We start from the raw sequence: 15,460 nt of genomic DNA, 5'->3' as shown, positions 1-15,460 counted from the left end.
GAATGCTGTGAATTTTCTCTCCCAAGAGCAAGTTGTCATTAACATGGAGCCTGACCCCTGAATCTCTCTCAAGATTCCCCTTTTGAGAGGAAATCTCTTCCTCCTGCCTGATATCCTTTGCCTCCCACCACAGGTTCTTAGCAAGCCCAGCCAACCCTTGCCCTCAAGTTCTCAAAACTGAGTTAAATACACCTCTTTATTTTGTAAAGACAGCCTGCCTTGGGTATTTTGTTATAGTAATAAATCTTGCCTAATACAACTAAATATGTCGGGAAGTCTGCTTGCAGTTTAGGGTCTCATTGTCTCGTTTGTCTCTTTGGAATCCCCCTCGAGGGGAAGCAGCATGACCATCTCCTCTTCTGAGCTCACACACATGGGTTGAACAAAGCTTCGCTGTCTTCTTCAGGGTCCTACTTTGTACATGTTGGCACCGATGGGATGGTGTCACAGACGTAGCCTCCACGGGAGCAAAGAACCGGCAGCTCCAGATATAAAAGAAGGGGGAGATTTGAAAAATGATTTAGACAATACTGATCTTGGGAGTTGGGGAGATGGCTCAGTGGTAAACCGTGTGCACACATCCACGCGTGCACGCACCTGCACACACAAAAATATTCTAACTTTTAAATTTTATCATTGAACTACTGTTTAAATAAAATCATTTATGTAAAATAGAATATGCAACATTTCTAAGCTAAAGTAATATGTATGCAACTGATATGAATTAGTGTGGGAAGATGAGCAGAAAGTTGCCTATCAATCGTGCCTTTTACACTGCAGATGCGTTGAGAGTGCTAATAGGATTCCCTCCTGAAGCTTTCTCTTAAGTTATAGGCTATATCAGAAGCACAACGAAGTCTCCATCCCACAAGCAGCCACACCTATGATGGTCTGATTCAGCCCGAGCACAGGGACTCATACAACTGCCACACAACACTTCAGGGTTGGCCCTTTCATTTCTAGACAAAGCCATGCTAGACAGATATGCTGGCACATGTCTGCATCCCAGCAGAGTTAGAGGCAGAAGACTCCAGAGGTCCTGCTTATCCTCAGATACATGTAAGTTCAAGACCAGGCTGAACGTGGAGGTCTTGTATTGCTTTATTTTCTGTTTTGCTAAGCTGGTGGCCAACAAGCCCCTGTGACCCTTGGGTCTCTGCCTCTTCTCCCAACATTGGGGCAATATCCACGCTTTATTACTACATGTACGCATATATATAGACAGAGAGATAGATGAATAAATAACAGTATTATTATATGGAACAAAATATATGAGAATATAATATATAAGTATATCATATATCATATATATGTTTATTATATAAATAGAGATAGAGAAATACTGGAAAATTCTTATGATATTCTGATTTGTATAAAGCGAACTACTTGCAGGTCATTTTCAGGGATGTTATAAAAATCAGAATCGAACCTGAGATACCACTTCAGTGTAATCCCAAGAGAAAACACAGGCTGCAGGACGGCACAGACCCTCTTGGAGGCCACACCCACGGCACCCCAGTGTGTGTGTTCACAGCTCTGACACAGGCTGCAGGACTGCACAGACTCTCTTGGAGGCAACACCCACGGTACCCCAGCTTGCATGCTCACAGCCCCGGGGATGGGCTTCCACTTTCCTTGTTCTTGTTTTGTTCCTCTTCTGCCTGGAAACACTGGCAGTGTTTCCTTCTGCTTCTGGAAATCCCTGAGAGCCAGCCAAGCATTTCCCTCTGCAGATCTGCCTGAGCTCTCCCCATGCCTATGTATCTGCCTGTGTGACTTGTCACATTGATTTTTCCCGATAATTTATTATTTTTCTCTCTACATCTACATCCTGATCCCAGCACCCCCTCCCTCCTCATCCCACAGTCCCACCCTTACAAATCCTCCCCAGTGCCTACTCCCCTTCTCCTCAGAGGAGAGCCCCTTTGAGTACCACCACACTCTGAGACATCTGGTCCCAGCAGAACTAGGCACATCCTCACTCATTGAGGGCCAACCAGGGAATCCAGGTGGAAGGAAGGGGCTCCAATGGTAGGCAATGGAGACCGAGACAGCTCCTGCTGTCCAGTTGTTAGGGGACCCACATGAGGACTGAGCTGCACATTTGCAACAACTGTGAAGGGGATCTAAGTGCAGCTCCTGCATGCTCCCTGCTTGGTAGCCCAAGCTCTGTGAGCTCCTATGGGCCCATATTAGTTGAAACTGTAGGTCTTCTTGTAGTGTTCTTGACCCCTCTGACTTGCAGCAAATGGTGCTGGTCTTACTGGATGTCTGAGTGTAGAAGAATGCAAATAGATCCATATTTATCACCCTACACAAAACTCAAGTCCAAGTGGACCAAAGACCTCATCATAAACCCTAATGCCCTAAATCTTATAGAAGAGAAGATGGGGAATAGACTTGAATGCATTGGTACAGGAGACGACTTCCTAACAGAACATCAACAGCTCTGGCTCCAAGATTAACAACTGATAAATGGGACCTCATGAAACTGGAAAGCTTCGGTAAGGCAAAGGACACTGCCAATAGGACTACATGGCTGCCTACAGACTAGGAAAGGATTGTCACCAACCTACATCTAACAGAAGGCTAATATCCAAAATATATAAAGTACTCAAGGAATTAGACATCAACAAACCAAATAACACAATTTAAAAATGGTATACAGAGCTAAACAGGGAATTCTCAACAGAGGAATCTCAAAAGACCAAGAAACACTTAAAGAAATTGTCAGTATCCTTAGTCTTCAGGGAAATACAAATTAAAACAACCCTGAAATTCCATTTTACACCTGTGAGAATAGCTGTGATCAAACACTCAAGAGACAGCACATGCTGGCAAGGATGTGGAGCAAGGGGAACATTCCTTCACTGCTGGTGGGAGTGGAAACTTGTACAACCACTGCCGAAATCAATTTAGTGGTTTCTCAGAAAGTTGGAAATAGTTCTACGTCAAGACCCAACTATACAACTCCTGGGCATATACCCAAAAGACGCCCCCCTATACCACAAGGACACGTGCTTAACTATATTCACAGCAGCAACAACCTAAACACTCCTCAACTGAAGAATGGACAACGAAATGTGGTACAATTACACAATGGAATACTATTCAGTCACTAAAAACAAAGACACCATGAACTTTGCAGGCAAATGGATGGAACTTGAGACTATCATCCTGAGTGAGGTAACCCAGAACCAGAGAGACACATGGTATGCACTCACTTATAAGTGGGCATTGGCTATAAAGTGCAAGAAAACCATGCAACAATCTACAGAGCCCAAGAAACTAGGTAATAAGGAGGTCCCAAGGGAGAATTTGAGAATCTCATTCAGACACTGAAACTAAATAGTCATCGGAGATGGATGGAGAGAGGGAACTGGGTGGGAGAGGAGGTAAGGAGAGGAATACGGATAGGATTCTGGGGGGAGGGGTAAGCAGGAGAGGACTGGGAGTAAGAATGTAGTGGGAGGCATTTCTGGTGACTAGTCAGACGCCTGGGAGAGGAAAGGACACAGGGAGTCTATGAGGATGACCCTAGCTGGGATTCCTACCAGAGGAGGATATAGAGACTGAAGTGGCTCCCTCCTGTAACCAGGCAGGACTTCCAGAGGTCGTAAGGTGACATCAATCCACCCAGAAAACCTTCAACCCAAAATTTGTCTTGCCTACAAGATATGCAGGGATAAAGATGGAGCAGAGATGGAGGAAACCAATGACTGCCCCAACTTGAGATCCATCCATGTGAGAGCGTCAACCCCTGACACTATTAATGACACTCTGCTGGGCTTGCAGGCAGGAGCCTAGCATAACTGTCCCCTGGGAGGCTTCATCGGGCAGCAGATGGAGGCAGATGCAGACACCCACAGCCAAACATCAAGCGGAGCTTGGAGAGTCTTGAGGAAGATTGGGGGACCTTTCTACATCTTCTGTGTTACTCAGCTTTACCTTCTGCATGCTGGGTGGCAGACCTCAGTAGTAAGAACCCTCTAACTCCTCTATGCATCTCCAGGGGGGCTCGACTGAGACAGAGCATTTGGAAAAGAGTGAATTGGTGTTATGGGAGGGCTCATCTGTCAAAATGACCTGGTCAAACCTTGGCTTGTCACTTTCTAATCACATGACTTTGGACAAATGGCCTCACGGCTCTCCATCTCAATCTCCTTGTTGATAAAATGGAGATGTGGCTCTCACTTAACTCAGAGGGTCGTTGTGAGGATTAAATAAGCTGCCGTCTGCCATGAGCATACAGCCCGACAGCAGACAGAGATACGTATTAACTATTATTTTTATTACAAGCCCAATAAACATTTGAAGAATAGCTATGCCTCCCTTTCTAACACACAGCCAGTCCCCTGTGAAAAATGTGCCTGTAGATTGATCCATCTGTGCACCCAGAAGAGTGATGGACACTTTACATAATTAGTGTATTTTGACTATGCAGCCACTCTGCTAGAACAGTTTGACTATCCACCTGCTACAAATGAGAAAATCAAGAATACTTATCAATGGCTTCTCTTAGCCACATGACAGCTAAGTGTCAGAGACTAGATTATTCCTGGTCTGTGTAATTCCAAGCTTAAAGTAGTCAAGAGGAGCCTTACAGCCAAGCACAGTAGTGCAGTCTGGTAATTCCAGCTCTTAAGAGGCTAGGCAAAGGGGCAAGGCCATCCTGGACTATATAGGGAGATTTTGTCTCAAAAGAAGAAAAAACCCAAAAGCATAATCATTAAAAGAGAGTCCTTCCCTCTGCCTACAAGTCATGAAAGGGGCAGTGGGTGAGGTTCCAGGCTGAGATGTGAAGGACCAGGAGGTTAAGGGCTTTCCCAGTGACTAGAAACACTGCTCATGCCAAGAACAACTCTCCTCCTTCCCCATTCAATAGGTCCTCATGCTGTAAAGAGTATGTGGCCACACCGTCAAGAAGGATCTTGGGTACTATGGAAAGATTTTCTTTTTTACATCTTCTCAAAAGACATTAACAAGCCTGGCCACACTAAGAGCTGACAAGAATGTGCAACAACTCAAACTCTGATTCACTGTTCAAAGGAGTGAGATGCCTTTGAACAACTCCTCAGTGTCTTCTAGATTAACCATGCATCTATCCTGTGGCCCAAGAACTGCACTTCTCAAGAGTCACATAAGAAAAATGCAAACACAGACCCACAAAAGGACCTATGTGAGAATATTCTTAATAGCTTTATTCATAACAAACAGGCAACAGTCCAAAGACACATTAACCGGAGAATGGATTTAAAAAACGGTGCTGTATTTACATAATAATGCCAGGAACAGAGAAGAGCAAGCTTTTAATATATTCAACACGAATAGACCATGAAATATGACACTACATGGAAGAAATCAGGCAAAAATGTAGGTAGGCTATGGCATCATCTATATTGCAGTAGAGCAGGAGAGGTTAATCTATGCTTAGAAAAATCAAAATGAGAATCTCTTGCTTGTTTGTGTCGTAGTGGGCAATATGGTTGCTGGGAAGCAAAGTGATACTCTCTAAGGCCATGGACACAATGTGTACTTTGAAAACTATTCTGTCCATACTCACCAAACAGTACAGCAAGCATTTACACATCTCCTATGCACATAGACCCCTCTTTCGTGTATATGTGGATGTGGTATGTGCATGTGTGTGGAGGTGCATGTCCACATGTGAGAGTGTGTGTATAAAGACCTGAGGCTGCAAGTGCCTTTCTGCGCCACTCTCCCCTTATGTATTGCAGCAGAGTTTCTCACAGGGCCTGAAGTTCACCATTTAAGCAAGCTTGGCTAGGCAGCGTGCTCTGGGGAGTCCCTGTCTCTGCCTCCCTTCCAGTTGGGAATCTGAGCTCTGTGACTCATGCTTGCAAGCTGAGGACTAGATCCACGGATTTATCACCCCAGTGTGTACAGCTAAGAAGTTAAAAACAGCAATAGGTCCATGGTAAAATGAGGGTTGCCTTTAGTTATGCCATCTACGGATTACATATCGAATAATTTCTCCCAAATCAGTCCAAGTTAGAGGTCAGTTCGAGAGCCTGAATATGGAAATGTTATAAATAAAATTCCTTTGTGAATGTGTTACCTCACTCAGGATGATGCCCTCCAGGTCCATCCATTTGGCTAGGAATTTCATAAATTCATTCTTTTTAATAGCTGAGTAGTACTCCATTGTGTAGATGTACCACATTTTCTGTATCCATTCCTCTGTTGAGGGGCATCTGGGTTCTTTCCAGCTTCTGGCTATTATAAATAAGGCTGCTATGAACATAGTGGAGCATGTGTCCTTCTTACCAGTTGGAGCATCTTCTGGATATATGCCCAGGAGAGGTATTGCTGGATCCTCCGGTAGTACTATGTCCAATTTTCTGAGGAACCGCCAGACTGATTTCCAGAGTGGTTGTACAAGCCTGCAATCCCACCAACAATGGAGGAGTGTTCCTCTTTCTCCACATCCTCGCCAGCATCTGCTGTCACCTGAATTTTTGCTCTTAGCCATTCTGACTGGTGTGAGGTGGAATCTCAGGGTTGTTTTGATTTGCATTTCCCTGATGATTAAGGATGTTGAACATTTTTTCAGGTGCTTCTCTGCCATTCGGTATTCCTCAGGTGAGAATTCTTTGTTCAGTTCTGAGCCCCATTTTTTAATGGGGTTATTTGATTTTCTGAAGTCCACCTTCTTGAGTTCTTTATATATGTTGGATATTAGTCCCCTATCTGATTTAGGATAGGTAAAGATCCTTTCCCAATCTGTTGGTGGTCTTTTTGTCTTATTGACGGTGTCTTTTGCCTTGCAGAAACTTTGGAGTTTCATTAGGTCCCATTTGTCAATTCTCGATCTTACAGTACAAGCCATTGCTGTTCTGTTCAGGAATTTTTCCATATCCAGGGATCCACCCCATAATCAGCATCCAAACGCTGACACCATTGCATACACTAGCAAGATTTTATTGAAAGGACCCAGATGTAGCTGTCTCTTGTGAGACTATGCCGGGGCCTAGCAAACACAGAAGTGGATGCTCACAGTCAGCTAATGGATGGATCACAGGGCTCCTAATGGAGGAGCCAGAGAAAGTAGCCAAGGAGCTAAAGGGATCTGCAACCCTATAGGTGGAACAACATTATGAACTAACCAGTACCCCGGAGCTCTTGACTCTAGCTGCATATGTATCAAAAGATGGCCTAGTCGGCCATCACTGGAAAGAGAGGCCCATTAGACACACAAACTTTATATGCCCCAGAACAGGGGAACGCCAGGGCCAAAAAGGGGGAGTGGGTGGGTAGGAGAGTGGGGGTGGGTGGGTATGGGGGACTTTTGGTATAGCATTGGAAATGTAAATGAGCTAAATACCTAATAAAAAATGGAAAAAAATAAATAAATAAAATTCCTATTCACTTGTTTTTTAACAAATGCTTTTTGAAACAACTACCTATAAAGCTAAACATAGCCACTTGCTATCTGGCGATAGGGCATCGAATCTGACTTGGTTCATTCATTTGCAACATAGAGTTAAAATACCTCTTTCAAGTGGCTGTTTCTAGATCAAGTGATGGTTAATCTTCACTATCAACCTTTAGAACCAACCACCAATTACCGCCTGTTGTAATGGCATGTGAGATGTCCCCCGTAGGCTCGTTCATTTATTTAAATACTGGATCCTCAACTCATGACTCTTTTGGGGAAGGACATGAACCTTAAGTAGGTGGAGCCTCACTAGAGGAAGTGCGTCACTAGGGTTGGCCTTGGGACCCGACTTCCTGTTCCCTCTCTACTTCTGGATCCCAGGACTATGACAGTATCAGCCATGCTCTGGCTCCTAAAGCCCCCCACCCCACCCCACCCCCAGCCTCGAGAGACAGTATCCTCCTGGAACTGTGACAAGAATAAACACTTCCTTCCTTTGACTGCTTTTTGTTGAGTGTTTGGTCACGGCAATGAAAAGAGAAACTGATGCATCATGGGACCACACCTTTTGGAGCGTCCACAAGGCGTTTTCAGAAAAGTTTAACTGAAGAGCGAAGGGTAATCCCTAAGGTGGGAGGGGCTAATCCATGGCTCTGGAATCCTGGCTGAGTAGGAGGCAGAGAGGGGGCTGGACAGAGCATTCATCTGTATATGTCCTCACTGTGGCTGCAAGGCCACACTTGATGCTTCCGGCAACACTCCTTTCATCTTCCCTGCGGTGATGGCCTGTATCCCTCTAAACTGTAATCCGAAATAAACCTTCCCCTTCTTAAATTATTTCTTGTCAGGTATTTTGATCATAGCCATTAGAAAGTAACTAATAGAAGTCTGCATGATTTAAAATATGTAAAGCTACAAAGTAATAGATGGTGGACATGAGTGATTAATATTACCATTCTCAGGTTTGTGGTAGGCTTGAGAGATATGAGAGCAATGGAGCATTGTCCCAGTTCTTATAAAAATATAGTTTGAAAGGGAGGTTCAGCGATAACTACAGAAATAAACATGATTAAATATGTTTGGTATGTTAATAGAATTTGAAAAGTATTTTGTGAACATAAATGACTAACTGCCTTATCATGGAGAATCCAACCAAATCAGAAATAATCAGCCACCTAAATGACAGTATTGTGGTTGGTATTCACAAGTCCTTTCCTTGCCACATGAAATTTGAAGCTTTCAGAGCTCAGGTCTGGGATTCTCCTTTGTGCTGGCTCATTCAGATGATCATATCCCTCCATATTCATGGCTCGAGTCTTGCCTCTCAGCCCAACAGAACACCTGAACTGTGTGCGCCACGATGTATCATACAGATGACACCTAAATCCACACTCCCCTTCTCTGCTTCACTCATACCAGCTTCAAATCCCGGCCATGTTGTTCCAGCTGTCTTTCCTTTTTGAACCCATTGCACTGGGGCTGTTGAGATAGCTCAGGGGGCAGTGTTTGCTATGTACATTTGAGGACCTGCCTGAGCTCTGTAGAGCCTGTGTGCAAGCCAGGTGTGTCTGTAATCCCCATGTGCCTCCAACCAGATGGAAGGTGAAGACTGGAGGATCCCGGGTTGCTCTCAAGTCATTCAGGCAGTGATAAACAAGGTACCCTGCCTCAAACAAGAGGAAACGTGGGGGTCAACACCTGCGGTTGTCCTCTGACCTGCACATGTGTGCTGTAGCATGTGAGTCCCCACAAGCACACACACACACACACACACACACACACACACACACACCCTCATACACAAACACACCACACACACATACATATGCACATACATTTAAGTACAGCTGAGTGAGATGCCATGTTCTCAGAGCCAGTAAGATGTAGGAGCTGCAATCTGAGCTCTGATGGCCCTGCTCTAAGAATTCACTTCTACCATCCCGGCCCCTGGGTCTTGCCTATGAAGTGAAGAAAGTTGGGTAAACTTTACAGCATAGATGAACAAAGGTCAGACTTGTTCTCGGACTCTCTACCATCATTAAACACTTTACTCTTCTTGCACCTTCCAGAAATTTCTTCTCTTTCTCCAAGACTATAATGTAAAAGGCAGCCATAACTCCAACTAACTCCTGTTACACTAACTTGTACCTTTCATCTATCTAAGAAATGTATGATGGGCTAGGGGAGATGGCTCAGTCAGTGAACACTTTGCCTGCCAAGTGTAAGGGTCTGAGTTTAGATCCCCAGGACAAGGTATATCTGCAACCCCAGTGACAACAAGATTGGAGATAAAGACAGTTGGATTCCTGGATGCTTCCAGGACCAGCGAGCCTGGCCTGCAGGGCAAAATTCCAGGCCAGTGAGAAACAGTGTCTCAAAGAAAAAGTGAACCAGAGAATCAACATTCAAGGTTGTCTTCTGATCTCTATACATGTGCCATGAACACACACACACACACTCACACCCACATATGAACATACACTCACACATACACTCAAACATACGAACCTACATGTACACATATACATACATATGAACATACATGCACACACCCACATATGAACATATATGTATGTACACTCACATACACATATGAGCATATATGCATACAAAGCCACATATTAACATACATGCATACACACACTCACACCCACATATGAGCATATAAGCACACCCACACACTCACACCCATATATGAACATATACACATACACTCACACACATATGAGCATATATACATACACTCTCATATGAGCATACATTTGCACATACACTCATACCCACATATGAACATACATGCACACAAACACACTCACACACTTATGAACATACAAGCACATCCACATATGAACATACATGTGTGTGCACACACACATATACACACACAATGAAAGGACCTTTTCCTGAGGAACCACAGTAGAGCTTGTGGGCAGACTTCAATGTGTCTTTCTTTCTCCTCTAGTATCTCTGTGTTCTTTGAGGCCCTGTGCAAAGCTAACATTCCCTCCAAATTTCAGATTCCTTGTCACCTAGGACATGCCTTGTTTCAACAATTCTCAGCTTATTTTTATCACAGAAACTACATTTTGCAACACTCAATTTCTTTTCCATTCTCTTTTTTTCAGAAATAGGAATCAATTTGATTGAATGTGATAGCAGAAGAGGTAGAAATGTAGCAATGTTTTAAATGGTGAGAAATTTGTCTCAGCTACCTGGGTTTAAGAGGCAAATTGTGACTTGTCCCACTCTGGATTGAAGTGTCCAAGCTAGACAAACCAGACATTTCCACTGACTTGTCTACCTGTCTTTTCTCCTCCAAGTCCATCAAATACTTAGGAATTTGCCTATTTTACATTCACTGTGGCTAGTCAGATCAATAACTGAAAGGTACATACATGTACAAGGTTACCCTTGAAATCTCAAACCTCTTGGATTATTTTTTTAAAGATAGGATCTCACTGTGTAGTCTTGACTTGACATGCAGACTAGGCTAGCCTCAGACACAGAGATCCACTTGTCGGTGCAACGTAAGGGTTGCCATGAAAAGCACACCCCTCAGATCTTAATGAAGTAGGAGGCAAAGCTAAGAAACAAATCTGCACATTGGTTGCTCCCTATCACCTAAAAGTCCACGCCTGAATATTGACTGCTGTTCCCTTGAAACTGCAAGCCTAGGCCCCAGTACCTAGCACACAGTAGGTGCATAACAAAGTAGATACTTGTTAAACATATGTTGAATCGATAGAACTCCTCCATTGTCTGTTCATTAAATTCACTATACACATACTCAGAAAGAGAGAGAGAGACAGAGATACAAAGAGAGAGACAGAGAGACAGAGTTCTGAGTCCTTAAAGGAAAACGTTTATGCTTAATTCTCTCTCTTTCCACCACCATGTTTCCTAAACAGAACTATCGAGTGACAGGTGACTACCACATAATCGTCAAGTTGAATTGTCTCCCATTCCTTATCTCCTCCACCTTCATCTGGCCCTACCTTGTCCTTTTGACTCCCAAGCCAGAATCCCTCCAAGAGTCTTACCATCCCAATCAACTATCAGAAAGCCAGATACCTTAAAGTTCTTTCAATCAAGCTCAGAACTAAAAATTTAAATGTACTCATTTTGTAAGTAATTTTGTGACCAGCTAACTGCCATCCCAGGAGGAGGGAAAAATCATAAGCTTAATGAGTCTGGTCAGACACACCGTGTAACAGATGTCCAATGTGCCGCCATGAGCTTAAGTCATAAATACGATGTCTCTCTTTGGCAGCGCAGAATATATGAGAAGTGTTTTATCGGTTGCTGGGCAGCTTGCTAGACGGAGGAGAACAATCTGAGGAAGGCAGGGGCTTCGTCTGGCTGCATCTCGAAAGCCGTGTTGGAGAAACACAGATAATCTGCTTGCAATGATTCATCAAGTTGGTCCTTTGTTTCATTAATTTGAGTGTCAAGTGCAGCCATACAATAAAGAATTGCCAAGACCCGATAAGATTCTCCTCTGCCTGCTGCCTTGCCTGTCCAGACAACGGGCACTATTCATGCCCACAGCACACATTGAATAAATAGCTAACCGCACTGCTGGCAGTATCGGATAGTATTTCCAATTTTTGTGTTTTCCTCGAAAGGCTCCATGGTGTGTGCTTCTGTCTCCTGGATGCTCATTACTGAACCAATAATTTTAACTTTGTTAATAGAGTTTGGACATGGGCCTCATACGTTAAAAATAGTCCCCGTTGTGCCATCCATCCAGCGGTAGATTAGAGAAGATTAAAGGGGGAGTTGCAAGGGCTCTCACTGTGCCTGCCCATGGTTCAGGTGGCCTGCTGATCGTTCTTAATGTGATCTTCAACCTCACACGGCTACATGTACAGTGTTAAGAGAGACATTAAGACGACTATGTTCACTGAATAATGTCACGTGGCTGAAATACGTTTTCAGCTAAATTAGAGGTTTAACAAATGCTTGCTCTAATTAGATGTAGGGACAAGAGCATACTTAGAGCAGGCTACTGATCTGAACTCAGCACTGAACAATGATCCAGCTTTTAACTGGAATCCAGGTCCTGATTGTGAAAGTATACGCCACCAGTGCCCCAGACAGCAGGAGGGACGAATCACAGCCTTCAGGATCCTAGGATGCGAGATCACTTTTTATCTTCAACAGCTAATATTTCTTCACTGACATTAGGAAGACTCTACAGTTCACGGTTAATCACATGAATGGGATGCACCGAGTGTTTCCAAAACTTTAAAATCATTTAAATGAGCACCAGGGACTTCGCAGGTTGAGTAGAAATATAAATTGTGTTCTTGGGAGCAAATGATGAATGAAGCCATTTGCATGGAAGGGTACGGTCCAAGGGAAGCAGGAGACTAATGATTTGTCAAAGCAGAATTAGGGAGGGAAAGGACATTTGAAAACAACTAGAAATTATTACAGCGGCGTAATTTTTAAGGAAAACAATCCCATGATCACATTTGCCAGGCTGTAAACACAAATGCAAATTTAAAGAGATCGATTGACATTTGGGAGGCTAACTTGTTTCTTTATTAAAATCACAAACCTGAAAATTTAGTAAATTTTCAAATGGCTACCGTGTTCAGGATCAAACTGGATTCTGCGTCCTTTTAACTTGACAGCCCCATTCAAAGATAATAAATCTTCAAACTAAGGAATGGGTGCACCTTTATGGTAACAGTCTTGCCCCAGAAATTCCACTTCACTGAGAAGATGGTTTGGGGGTTGGGAGGGGGACTGCAGAGGACTCTAGGACCCAGCAGGCGGCGGCAGGCGGCAGTGTGTGGATCGCTAAGACTCGGAGGGTCCGGCTCAGTTTTAATTCTCCTCTAATCTCTGCAACAGCAGCGCTTCCCGGTCCCGCGGCTCCTGCTCCCGCTCAGCTGCCGTCACTGCCAGGTGAGCATCTGAGCAGCCTCCGCCCCATCACCCACCATGGACAACCTCCAAGAAAAAGTGGCTCCGGACGCGCTTGCCTGAGAATTCCGCACAAAAGAGGAGCCCAAAATGAAGACCCTGATGGTGAGTCTGTTGTTCCAACTCTGCCAAGCAGAGGCAAAGACCCCTGGGATTCTGGGTCTCCTAGACCGTTGGGGAAGCCTCTCCGGGTATCTATCTCTGTGCCAAGAGGTCACCTGTCATTGGTGACAACTTTCTACCTGGCTTGGAATCCGGGATGGGCGCTAGGGATGCCTGGGCTCCTGGATCTTTAGCGAGTGATCCAAGGGGCGACTGGAGAGCAGAGGAGCAGGCTGACCTCTCCAGGGATGGAGGGTGTCCCACTGTGACCGCTGGGCACAAACTCAGAGGGGCGGGGAGGAAGCACCATCTTTGACTTTCTTGGTTTTCTTGTCGGATTTCAAACTTAGCGGGGATCTCTGCAGGAAGCCTCAGGGGGGCGAGAAGAGAGGGTGTTTGGAGGGCTGGAATCCGAGCAGCTTAGGTGGAGTCTAGATCCTCCTTCCCAAAGTACCCTGGGCGGACGCGCTCACCCTTGCACTGGTCACCGCGCGCCACCTGCCCTCCACTGTGAGACGCGGGCTGTGAGCAGCGATGCAGGAGCATCCCTGACGGGTGCGCAAGACCGTGTCACCTCTGCTCTCTGGCTGCTGGGAAGGCTGGGGCGGATGCTCCGGACTTGTGCTTGGTGCCAATAAGGAGCCAAGCTTCCCTGGTGCACCCTGAGCCACTGTCTTCTGCTCTCTCTCCCCCGCCCGCCTGCAGCGCCATGGTCTGGCAGTGTGTTTAGTGCTCACTACCATGTGCACCAGCTTGTTGCTCGTGTACAGCAGCCTCGGCAGCCAGAAGGAGCGGCCCCCGCAGCAGCAGCAGCAGCAGCAGCAGCAGCAGCAGGCGGCAACCGCGACTGGCAGCACGCAGCTTGTGGAGAGCAGTCCCCAGCCACGTAGAACCGCCCCCGCAGGACCCCGGCAGCTCGAAGGATACCTCGGTGTAGCAGACCACAAGGTGACAGCTTGTGCGCCGTCCTTCCCACCCGCCGCTCAGCCTGGGCACTCTGTACCCCTGATCCTTCCTCCTTCCTGGGGTAGTGAGCCACCAGAGCAGCTGTTAGTTTGGGGGAGCAGGAAGGTGGTACACCAGTTAGGGCAGGAAGGGCTGCATGCTAGTTGTGACTTTCTATTCCAAGAAGGATGCAAAGTTTATCAGGGAATAGGAATGATGTGAGTGGATCCTGAACCCCATCGGTCCTGGTCTAGAATCCGGACACCCGGTAATAGCAGCTGCAGATGGATGTTCAGTTTCTGGAGCCTGGTATTTTCCAGCCAAGCCCTGCGGGGTTGGGGGGGGGGGTGCGGAGTAGGAGGAAAGCAGAATTTTGCAGGGACTAGCCCCAAGGTTCTTCCTGCACCACCAGAGGGGAGAAGAGAGAGCCTCCACCAGGGCTCAGTTCCACAGGTTCTCCTCTGATCTCTGCTGGGGACTGCTCTGGGCTGAAAGGCCCCAGTCCCTGGGGAGCCCAGCTCTGGCAGGCATGGAGGGCTGGAAACACACTCAGCTCCCTTTGGCTTAAAAGCCTGTTTTCCTTTGCCTCCCAGGAAGCAACTGCGTGGCTTGGCTAATAATTAATAAGCTGGGTTGTTTTTTTTTTTTTTTTCATTTAAATTGAACCTCCTTTCCTTAGACTAATAAATAAATCTCTGGTTTCAGCGTAGGAAGCCTCTGGGAAAAACCTAATCAGGTTTCCTGATTCCAAAGATGTTTTAATACAATTTAAATGCATCTCTGATTATTTGAAATTGCCAGTGTGTTTTTATTAAAACACACTTTCCCTCCCTGTCTAGAAGATGGCTTGAAACCTCTCAGCTCTTTTACTTTGTATCTTACTGCATTTTATGAATGTGAACCAACAGTAGTATTTGCAGATGTTCCTCCTGTGTGAGATGATAGCTCTTGTCACACATGAGTAAGTCAGACTTTAAGTGACAATCAAAATATTGCAACTCACCTGTACTGTGTAGAATGCTAAAGATGGGAGACGCCAAAGGGATTGCATGCAGGGCTCAGCTTTCCCATCCTTGGATG

The 15,460-nt window shown here is 45.4% G+C and overlaps 1 protein-coding gene and 1 long non-coding RNA gene across 5 annotated transcripts in view; one reads left to right on the top strand and one right to left on the bottom strand.

The window, feature by feature from the left end:
* Positions 1 to 225: 225 nt before the first annotated feature.
* Positions 226 to 15,460, bottom strand: part of Gm46830 — a 95,440-nt gene continuing 80,205 nt past the window's right edge. For all 4 annotated transcript variants that reach the window (XR_003954686.1, XR_003954690.1, XR_003954687.1 and 1 more), the window contains 2 exons: positions 15,384 to 15,460; positions 226 to 482 (listed from right to left, as the gene is read on the bottom strand). This is a non-coding gene — a long non-coding RNA (predicted gene, 46830). The remainder of the gene's footprint in view (positions 483 to 15,383) is intronic.
* Positions 13,231 to 15,460, top strand: part of St6galnac5 (ST6 (alpha-N-acetyl-neuraminyl-2,3-beta-galactosyl-1,3)-N-acetylgalactosaminide alpha-2,6-sialyltransferase 5) — a 162,326-nt gene continuing 160,096 nt past the window's right edge. Inside the window, exons 1-2 of the mRNA NM_012028.5 lie at positions 13,231 to 13,438; positions 14,141 to 14,383. Coding sequence (NP_036158.3) covers positions 13,424 to 13,438; positions 14,141 to 14,383 — 258 coding nt within the window. The 5' untranslated portion in view covers positions 13,231 to 13,423. The remainder of the gene's footprint in view (positions 13,439 to 14,140; positions 14,384 to 15,460) is intronic.

This window comes from Mus musculus, chromosome 3, assembly GCF_000001635.26.
Source record: "Mus musculus strain C57BL/6J chromosome 3, GRCm38.p6 C57BL/6J".
Lineage (NCBI taxonomy): Eukaryota > Metazoa > Chordata > Mammalia > Rodentia > Muridae > Mus > Mus musculus.
The sequence above is the reverse complement of the archived record's forward strand: the minus strand, read 5'-3'. Positions and strand labels throughout refer to the sequence as shown.